The 12,068-nt window shown below is 42.6% G+C and overlaps 1 protein-coding gene across 2 annotated transcripts in view; it reads right to left on the bottom strand.

The window, feature by feature from the left end:
* The window catches only part of LOC142716471 (amyloid beta precursor like protein 1-like), a 57,215-nt gene extending 45,598 nt beyond the window's left edge, over window positions 1–11,617 (bottom strand). For both annotated transcript variants that reach the window (XM_075848703.1, XM_075848704.1), the window contains exon 1: window positions 11,326–11,617. In XM_075848703.1, coding sequence (XP_075704818.1) covers window positions 11,326–11,394 — 69 coding nt within the window. In that variant the 5' untranslated portion in view covers window positions 11,395–11,617. The remainder of the gene's footprint in view (window positions 1–11,325) is intronic.
* Between the last annotated feature and the right edge of the window lie 451 nt (window positions 11,618–12,068).

The following is a 12,068-nucleotide window of genomic DNA, read 5'->3' as shown; positions in this document are numbered from 1 at the left end:
GGGGGGGGGGGCAGTACCAGGGGGAGACTGTGATCAGTCCACTGCCTCCTCCAACCACAGCCACCTGCTGCTGGTCAACATCTCTACAGTTGTGCCCAATAGCACTGGAGTGTTATAAGAGGAGCGGCTGATATCAGTCACACGTATGATGTAATGTCTCTGGAGGATATAATAGTGCTGGAGTGATATAAGAGGAGCGGCTGATATCAGTCACACATATGATGTAATGTCTCTGGAGGATATAATAGCACTGGAGTGTTATAAGAGGAGCGGCTGATATCAGTCACATATATAGATGTAATGTCTCTGGAGGATATAATAGTACTGGAGCGTTATAAGAGGAGCGGCTGATATCAGTCACATATGATGTAATGTCTCTGGAGGATATAATAGTACTGGAGTGATATAAGAGGAGCGGCTGATATCAGTCACATATGATGTAATGTCTCTGGAGGATATAATAGTACTGGAGCGTTATAAGAGGAGCGGCTGATATCAGTCACATATATAGATGTAATGTCTCTGGAGGATATAATAGTACTGGAGCGTTATAAGAGGAGCGGCTGATATCAGTCACATATATAGATGTAATGTCTCTGGAGGATATAATAGTACTGGAGCGTTATAAGAGGAGCGGCTGATATCAGTCACATATATGATGTAATGTCTCTGGAGGATATAATAGTGCTGGAGTGATATAAGAGGAGCGGCTGATATCAGTCACATATGATGTAATGTCTCTGGAGGATATAATAGTACTGGAGTGATATAAGAGGAGCGGCTGATATCAGTCACACGTATGATGTAATGTCTCTGGAGGATATAATAGTACTGGAGTGATATAAGAGGAGCGGCTGATATCAGTCACACATATGATGTAATGTCTCTGGAGGATATAATAGCACTGGAGTGTTATAAGAGGAGCGGCTGATATCAGTCACATATATAGATGTAATGTCTCTGGAGGATATAATAGTACTGGAGCGTTATAAGAGGAGCGGCTGATATCAGTCACATATATAGATGTAATGTCTCTGGAGGATATAATAGTACTGGAGCGTTATAAGAGGAGCGGCTGATATCAGTCACATATATGATGTAATGTCTCTGGAGGATATAATAGTGCTGGAGTGTTATATGAGGAGCGGCTGATATCAGTCACACATATGATGTAATGTCTGGAGGATATAATAGTACTGGAGTGATATAAGAGGAGCGGCTGATATCAGTCACATATGATGTAATGTCTCTGGAGGATATAATAGTACTGGAGTGTTATAAGAGGAGCGGCTGATATCAGTCACACATATGATGTAATGTCTCTGGAGGATATAATAGTGCTGGAGTGTTATAAGAGGAGCGGCTGATATCAGTCACATATGATGTAATGTCTCTGGAGGATATAATAGTACTGGAGTGATATAAGAGGAGCGGCTGATATCAGTCACATATGATGTAATGTCTGGAGGATATAATAGTACTGGAGTGTTATAAGAGGAGCGGCTGATATCAGTCACATATGATGTAATGTCTCTGGAGGATATAATAGTACTGGAGTGATATAAGAGGAGAGGCTGATATCAGTCACATATGATGTAATGTCTCTGGAGGATATAATAGTACTGGAGTGATATAAGAGGAGAGGCTGATATCAGTCACATATGATGTAATGTCTCTGGAGGATATAATAGTACTGGAGTGATATAAGAGGAGCGGCTGATATCAGTCACACATATGATGTAATGTCTCTGGAGGATATAATAGTACTGGAGTGATATAAGAGGAGCAGCTGATATCAGTCACACATATGATGTAATGTCTCTGGAGGATATAATAGTACTGGAGTGATATAAGAGGAGAGGCTGATATCAGTCACATATGATGTAATGTCTCTGGAGGATATAATAGTACTGGAGTGATATAAGAGGAGAGGCTGATATCAGTCACATATGATGTAATGTCTCTGGAGGATATAATAGTACTGGAGTGATATAAGAGGAGCGGCTGATATCAGTCACACATATGATGTAATGTCTCTGGAGGATATAATAGTACTGGAGTGATATAAGAGGAGCAGCTGATATCAGTCACACATATGATGTAATGTCTCTGGAGGATATAATAGTACTGGAGTGATATAAGAGGAGCGGCTGATATCAGTCACACATATGATGTAATGTCTGGAGGATAGAATAGTGCTGGAGTGATATAAGAGGAGCGGCTGATATCAGTCAAACATATGATGTAATGTCTGGAGGATATAATAGTACTGGAGTGATATAAGAGGAGCGGCTGATATCAGTCACACATATGATGTAATGTCTCTGGAGGATATAATAGTACTGGAGTGTTATAAGAGGAGCGGCTGATATCAGTCACACATATGATGTAATGTCTCTGGAGGATATAATAGTGCTGGAGTGATATAAGAGGAGCGGCTGATATCAGTCACACATATGATGTAATGTCTGGAGGATATAATAGTACTGGAGTGTTATAAGAGGAGCGGTTGATATCAGTCACACATATGATGTAATATCTCTGGAGGATATAATAGTGCTGGAGTGTTATAAGAGGAGCGGCTGATATCAGTCACACATATGATGTAATGTCTCTGGAGGATATAATAGTACTGGAGTGATATAAGAGGAGCGGCTGATATCAGTCACACATATGATGTAATGTCTCTGGGGGATATAATAGTACTGGAGTGATATAAGAGGAGCGGCTGATATCAGTCACACATATGATGTAATATCTCTGGAGGATATAATAGTGCTGGAGTGTTATAAGAGGAGCGGCTGATATCAGTCACACATATGATGTAATGTCTCTGGAGGATATAATAGTACTGGAGTGATATAAGAGGAGCGGCTGATATCAGTCACACATATGATGTAATGTCTGGGGGATATAATAGTACTGGAGTGATATAAGAGGAGCGGCTGATATCAGTCACATATGATGTAATGTCTCTGGAGAATATAATAGTACTGGAGTGATATAAGAGGAGCGGCTGATATCAGTCACACATATGATGTAATGTCTCTGGAGGATATAATAGTACTGGAGTGATATAAGAGGAGCGGCTGATATCAGTCACACATGATGTAATGTCTCTGGAGGATATAATAGTGCTGGAGTGATATAAGAGGAGCGGCTGATATCAGTCACACATATGATGTAATGTCTCTGGAGGATATAATAGTACTGGAGTGATATAAGAGGAGCGGCTGATATCAGTCACACATGATGTAATGTCTCTGGAGGATATAATAGTGCTGGAGTGATATAAGAGGAGCGGCTGATATCAGTCACACATATGATGTAATGTCTCTGGAGGATATAATAGTACTGGAGTGATATAAGAGGAGCGGCTGATATCAGTCACACATGATGTAATGTCTCTGGAGGATATAATAGTGCTGGAGTGATATAAGAGGAGCGGCTGATATCAGTCACACATATGATGTAATGTCTCTGGAGGATATAATAGTACTGGAGTGTTATAAGAGGAGCGGCTGATATCAGTCACACATATGATGTAATGTCTCTGGAGGATATAATAGTGCTGGAGTGTTATAAGAGGAGCGGCTGATATCAGTCACACATATGATGTAATGTCTCTGGAGGATATAATAGTACTGGAGTGATATAAGAGGAGCGGCTGATATCAGTCACATATGATGTAATGTCTCTGGAGGATATAATAGTACTGGAGCGTTATATAAGAGGAGCGGCTGATACCAGTCACATATGATGTAATGTCTCTGGAGGGTATAATAGTACTGGAGTGATATAAGAGGAGCGGCTGATATCAGTTACATATGATGTAATGTCTCTGGAGGATATAATAGTACTGGAGTGATATAAGAGGAGCGGCTGATATCAGTCACACATATGATGTAATGTCTGGAGGATATAATAGTACTGGAGTGATATAAGAGGAGCGGCTGATATCAGTCACATATGATGTAATGTCTCTGGAGGATATAATAGAGCTGGAGTGATATAAGAGGAGCGGCTGATATCAGTCACACATATGATGTAATGTCTCTGGAGGATATAATAGTACTGGAGTGATATAAGAGGAGCGGCTGATATCAGTCACATATATGATGTAATGTCTCTGGAGGATATAATAGTGCTGGAGTGATATAAGAGGAGCGGCTGATATCAGTCACATATGATGTAATGTCTCTGGAGGATATAATAGTACTGGAGTGATATAAGAGGAGCGGCTGATATCAGTCACACATATGATGTAATGTCTGGAGGATATAATAGTGCTGGAGTGTTATAAGAGGAGCGGCTGATATCAGTCACATATGATGTAATGTCTCTGGAGGATATAATAGTGCTGGAGTGATATAAGAGGAGCGGCTGATATCAGTCACACATATGATGTAATGTCTCTGGAGGATATAATAGTGCTGGAGTTATATAAGAGGAGCGGCTGATATCAGTCACACATATGATGTAATGTCTCTGGAGGATATAATAGTACTGGAGTGTTATAAGAGGAGCGGCTGATATCAGTCACATATGATGTAATGTCTCTGGAGGATATAATAGTACTGGAGTGATATAAGAGGAGCGGCTGATATCAGTCACACATATGATGTAATGTCTCTGGAGGATATAATAGTGCTGGAGTGATATAAGAGGAGCGGCTGATATCAGTCACACATATGATGTAATGTCTCTGGAGGATATAATAGTACTGGAGTGATATAAGAGGAGCAGCTGATATCAGTGACACATATGATGTAATGTCTGGAGGATATCATAGTACTGGAGTGATATAAGAGGAGCGGCTGATATCAGTCACATATGATGTAATGTCTCTGGAGGATATAATAGTGCTGGAGTGATATAAGAGGAGCGGCTGATATCAGTCACATATGATGTAATGTCTCTGGAGGATATAATAGTACTGGAGTGTTATAAGAGGAGCGGCTGATATCAGTCACACATATGATGTAATGTCTCTGGGGGATATAATAGTACTGGAGTGATATAAGAGGAGCAGCTGATATCAGTCACATATGATGTAATGTCTGGAGGATATAATAGTGCTGGAGTGTTATAGGAGGAGCGGCTGATATCAGTCACACATATGATGTAAATGTCTCTGGTGGTTGTACGCACATATAGCTCCCACATAATACTGCCATATAGCACCCACATAATACTGCCATATAGCGCCCGCATAATACTGCCATATAGCTCCCACATAATACTGCCATATAGTGCCCGCATAATACTGCCATATAGCGCCCACATAATACTACCATATAGCACTCACATAATACTACCATATAGTTCCCACATAATACTGCAGTATAGTTCCCACATAATACTGCCATATAGCTCCCACATAATACTGCCATAGTGCCCACATAATACTGACATATAGCTCCCACATAATACTGACATAGCGCCCACATAATACTGACATATAGCACCCACATAATACTGACATAGCGCCCACATAATACTGACATATAGCTCCCACATAATACTGCCATATAGCTCCCACATAATACTGCCATATAGCTCCCACATAATACTGACATATAGCTCCCACATAATACTGCCATATAGCTCCCACATAATACTGCCATATAGCTCCCACATAATACTGTCATATAGCGCCCACATAATACTGCCATATAGCATCCACATAATACTGCCATATAGCTCCCACATAATACTGACATATAGCTCCCACATAGTACTGCCATATAGCACCCACATAATACTGCCATATAGCGCCCACGTAATACTACCATATAGTTCCCACATAATACCGCCTTATAGCTCCCACATAATACCACCATATAGCTCCCACATAATACCACCATATAGCTCCCACATAATACCACCATATAGCGCCCACATAATACTGCCATATAGCCCCCACATAATACTGACATATAGTTCCCACATATTACTGCCATATAGCGCCCACATAATACTGCCATATAGCTCCCACATAATACTGCCATATAGTTCCCACATAATACTACCATATAGCCCCCACATAATACTACCATATAGCCCCCACATAATACTACCATATAGCTCCCACATAATACTGCCATATAGTTCCCACATAATACTGCCATATAGCTCCCACATAATACTGCCATATAGCTCCCATCATACTACCATATAGCTCCCATCATACTACCATATAGCTCCCACATAATACTGACATATAGCTCCCATCATACTACCATATAGTTCCCACATAATACTGCCATATAGCCCCCACATACTACCATATAGCTCCCATCATACTGCCATATAGTTCCCACATATTACTGCCATATAGCGCCCACATAATACTGCCATATAGCGCCCACATAATACTGCCATATAGCGCCCACATAATACTGCCATATAGCGCCCACATAATACTGCCATATAGCGCCCACATAATACTGCCATATAGCGCCCACATAATACTGCCATATAGCTCCCACATAATACTGCCATATAGCTCCCACATAATACTGCCATATAGTTCCCACATAATACTACCATATAGCCCCCACATAATACTACCATATAGCCCCCACATAATACTACCATATAGCTCCCACATAATACTGCCATATAGTTCCCACATAATACTGCCATATAGCCCCCACATAATACTACCATATAGCCCCCACATAATACTACCATATAGCGCCCACATAATACTGCCATATAGCCCCCACATAATACTACCATATAGTTCCCACATATTACTGCCATATAGTTCCCACATAATACTGCCATATAGTCCCCACATACTACCATATAGCTCCCATCATACTACCATATAGTTCCCACATATTACTGCCATATAGCGCCCACATAATACTGCCATATAGCTCCCACATAATACTGCCATATAGCTCCCACATAATACTGCCATATAGCTCCCACATAATACTGCCATATAGCCCCCACATAATACTGCCATATAGCCCCCACATAATACTACCATATAGCTCCCACATAATACTGCCATATAGCCCTTACATAATACTGCCATATAGCCCTTACATAATACTGCCATATAGCCCCCACATAATACTGCCATATAGCCCCCACATAATACTGCCATATAGCTCCCACATAATACTGCCATATAGCCCCCACATAATACTGCCATATAGCCCCCACATAATACTACCATATAGCTCCCATCATACTACCATATAGTTCCCACATATTACTGCCATATAGCTCCCACATAATACTGCCATATAGCTCCCACATAATACTGCCATATAGCTCCCACATAATACTGCCATATAGTTCCCACATAATACTACCATATAGCTCCCATCATACTACCATATAGCTCCCATCATACTACCATATAGCTCCCATCATACTACCATATAGCTCCCATCATACTACCATATAGCCCCCACATAATACTACCATATAGCTCCCATCATACTACCATATAGCTCCCATCATACTACCATATAGTTCCCACATATTACTGCCATATAGCGCCCACATAATACTGCCATATAGCGCCCACATAATACTACCATATAGCTCCCATCATACTGCCATATAGCTCCCACATAATACTGCCATATAGCGCCCACAAAATACTGCCATATAGCGCCCACATAATACTGCCATATAGCTCCCACATAATACTGCCATACAGTGCCTACATAATACTACCATATAGGACCCACATAATACTGCCATATAGGACCCACATAATACTGCCATATAGCGCCCACATAATACTGCCATATAGCGCCCACATAATACTACCATATAGCTCCCATCATACTACCATATAGTTCCCACATATTACTGCCATATAGCGCCCACATAATACTGCCATATAGCGCCCACATAATACTGCCATATAGCTCCCACATAATACTGCCATATAGCCCCCACATAATACTGCCATATAGCTCCCACATAATACTGCCATACAGTGCCTACATAATACTGCCATATAGCTCCCACATAATACTGCCATATAGCCCCCACATAATACTGCCATATAGCTCCCACATAATACTGCCATACAGTGCCTACATAATACTGCCATATAGCTCCCACATAATACTACCATATAGCTCCCACATAATACTACCATATAGCTCCCACATAATACTGCCATATAGCTCCCACATAATACTGACATATAGCACCCACATAATACTGCCATATAGCTCCCACATAATACTGCCATACAGTGCCTACATAATACTGCCATATAGCTCCCACATAATACTACCATATAGCTCCCACATAATACTGCCATATAGCTCCCACATAATACTGCCATATAGCTCCCACATAATACTGACATATAGCACCCACATAATACTGCCATATAGCACCCACATAATACTGCCATATAGCTCCCACATAATACTACCATATAGCTCCCACATAATACTACCATATAGGACCCACATAATACTGCCATATAGCTCCCACATAATACTGACATATAGCACCCACATAATACTGCCATATAGCACCCACATAATACTGCCATATAGCTCCCACATAATACTACCATATAGCTCCCACATAATACTACCATATAGCTCCCACATAATACTGCCATATAGCTCCCACATAATACTGCCATATAGCTCCCACATAATACTGCCATATAGCTCCCACATAATACTGCCATATAGCTCCCACATAATACTGCCATATAGCTCCCACATAATACTGACATATAGCCCCCACATAATACTGCCATATAGCGCCCACATAATACTGCCATATAGCTCCCACATAATACTGCCATATAGCTCCCACATAATACTGCCATATAGCTCCCATCATACGCAGCGATATAATACTGACATATAGCTCCCACATAATACTGACATATAGCTCCCACATAATACTGCCATATAGCTCCCACATAATACTGCCATATAGCTCCCACATAATACTGACATATAGCCCCCACATAATACTGCCATATAGCGCCCACATAATACTGCCATATAGCTCCCACATAATACTGCCATATAGCTCCCACATAATACTGCCATATAGCTCCCACATAATACTGACATATAGCGCCCGCATAATACTGACATATAGCTACCATCATACTACCATATAGTTCCCACATAATACTGCCATATAGCTCCCACATAATACTGCCATATAGCTCCCATCATACTACCATATAGTTCCCACATAATACTGCCATATAGCCCCCACATAATACTACCATATAGCCCCCACATAATACTGCCATATAGCGCCCACATAATACTGCCATATAGCTCCCACATAATACTGCCATATAGCGCCCACATAATACTGCCATATAGCTCCCACATAATACTGCCATATAGCGCCCACATAATACTGCCATATAGCTCCCACATAATACTGCCATACAGTGCCTACATAATACTGCCATATAGCTCCCACATAATACTGACATATAGCTCCCACATAATACTGCCATATAGCTCCCACATAATACTGCCATATAGCGCCCGCATAATACTGCCATATAGCTCCCACATAATACTGCCATATAGCTCCCACATAATACTGACATATAGCGCCCACATAATACTGCCATATAGCTCCCACATAATACTGCCATATAGCTCCCACATAATACTACCATATAGCTCCCACATAATACTACCATATAGCCCCCACATAATACTGCCATATAGCTCCCACATAATACTGCCATATAGCTCCCACATAATACTGACATATAGCTACCATCATACGCAGGTATATAATACTGAATGGTTTTATTTCGCTTCTGGGTTTCTCATCCTTGAGGTTTTTCCCTCAAGGAACTGCCGCTGACTACAGAAAGCTCCTCCCCAGCCGGACATGTCTGATAACAGAGAACAATCACTCATATTCACATGTCCTACAGTCGTCCCCCCCCACCGGAAATGGCTGATAACAGGGAGCAATAGACCGTATCCGGCTGTGCTATAGTTGGATATGAGGCATAAAGAGGAAATTATAGGGGCAGAGATTTTCCTTTCCTGGACAATGAGCCTTAAATGGCTGATAACAGAGACAATAGCCTGAAATCAACTGCTCAGGCGACGCAAAGACTACAAACTGCAGTATCCCTTAGAAAAAGGATAGATTGCCAGCTCTTGGGCCCAGTCTTGCTTTATTTGCCTCTATCTATACAGATACAGACATGTTTGATTAACCATTTACTGGCGCAGAATCACGGGGGCGAGTTTATCAATAAATTGGCGCACGGGTGAAATTTTTTAAAACGGCGTCTGGATCCTGGGTAAAGTTGCAGCATTCATTTTGCTTCCTCTATGGCGATGCCAGCGGCTCGCAGCCTCTCATTACTTAACCGGAGGGAGAACATGGCCCCCACCGCCGCCGCCGCCGCCCGCTCCGGACATTATCTGCTCTTCCATTACAGACCCATCTCCCAATTAGTAATTCCATTAATCTCCATTCTGGCATCTGGCACCACCTGCTACTTCAGTCCAGCGCCCCGGCCACTGCGCCTCCTGACCGTCCAGACGCGCGCCCGCGTCCTGCTGTACCCAGGCTCTGCTGTCATATCATTTAACCCTTTCATCCTCAGCAGCAATGCCCCGCCGTGCCCCGCCATGATCTCCAACCGTGCCCTGTCCCCAACCCCCACTCATATCCCGCACCATTATTTTTGACATTTGACCTTAAAACGGAAATAACGTTTTCCCTTAAAAACCGTACGCATTTTTTTTATCGCGTCACGTTGGTCGGTTATAACGATGGTTACCATTTATTTGCGCGCTGGATTTGTCCGATAATGACTGTATGAACGATTCGCTTGGTTTTCATTCCTCCACTTTGGCGCGATGTTTACCTGTGAAAGGCGCTCGCTGTTTCTCACAAAAAAATAAACGCACCGCGTGTAGTTGACATTTTACAGCACGACGATCCGTTTTAATTCGTGAAATCTGATGGATTGGGCGCTTTAAAAGGCACCAATGACGCATAACTGGTCGTGTTGGGTAAAAGATGCCAGCGAGTTCTTTAAATGCTTCCTATGTTATAGCGTCGACTGCCATTCTGTGCCCCTGACTGTGCCCTGTGCGCCACCCCCGGCCTGCCACCTATGGATCCTGCCAAGAAAGGGTTAACGGCAGTGGTCGGATGTTACATTGTATCACTGCTCTCTCTATTGGCGGTGGTGCCACCGTTTACCTTTCGCCTGCCATGCACCACCAGCCTCCTGGCGTGAAAATGTAGCAACTCCACCCAAACCCCGGCGATCAGCATTGCACCTCCGATCTGCCACCGCTGCCCCCTCACCTGGATGCCCATGACCAGGACGCAGCTCAGGCACAGCCAAGCGGTCTTCGTTCCATCCGAATCGCCCATCCTGCCCGTCTTAGGTGGTGTGGTGATGCCGGGGTCGATGCCAGATGTTGCGAGTCAGATGTCGGTGGCACCGGGAGCTGCTGTCGTGGTTTCGTCTCGCTGTCACAGGGGCATCCAGCGCTCAGTGTGCATGTCACGCAGATGTTGGGTATCTGTCCGGACGTCTGTCTGATGAAGCCTCGTTCTGCTATACAAAGACGTGTCCCATCCCCCCTCGTCATCTGTCTCTCTCCTCCCATCGCTCCTTCACTTCCTCCTCTCTCTCCACCCAGAGAGAATTCACTCCAAGGAAGAGGAAAAAAACGGAAAGACCTATATGAAAAATGCAGCGAGAACACGGAAAGATGAACGGCACGAACCACTAATTATTCCCGGCGTGTACGTGAAATAACATGTGAACAGGGTCTTAACTCAGAATCACAGCCGAGCATCCGGACTGACCAACATACATATTTACTGAGAATTACACCCAGTATACAGGACAGGAGAAGTGGTACTGTGCAGTGTCTATATATACACAGAATAATAGAGATACTGAGAATTACACCCAGTATACAGGACAGGAGAAGTGGTACTGTGCAGTGTCTATATATACAGAATAATACAGATACTGAGAATTACACCCAGTATACAGGACAGGAGAAGTGGTACTGTGCAGTGTGTATATATATATA

This window comes from Rhinoderma darwinii, unplaced genomic scaffold (genome assembly GCF_050947455.1).
Source record: "Rhinoderma darwinii isolate aRhiDar2 unplaced genomic scaffold, aRhiDar2.hap1 Scaffold_4512, whole genome shotgun sequence".
Classification (NCBI taxonomy): Eukaryota; Metazoa; Chordata; class Amphibia; order Anura; family Rhinodermatidae; genus Rhinoderma; species Rhinoderma darwinii.
The sequence above is the reverse complement of the archived record's forward strand: the minus strand, read 5'-3'. Positions and strand labels throughout refer to the sequence as shown.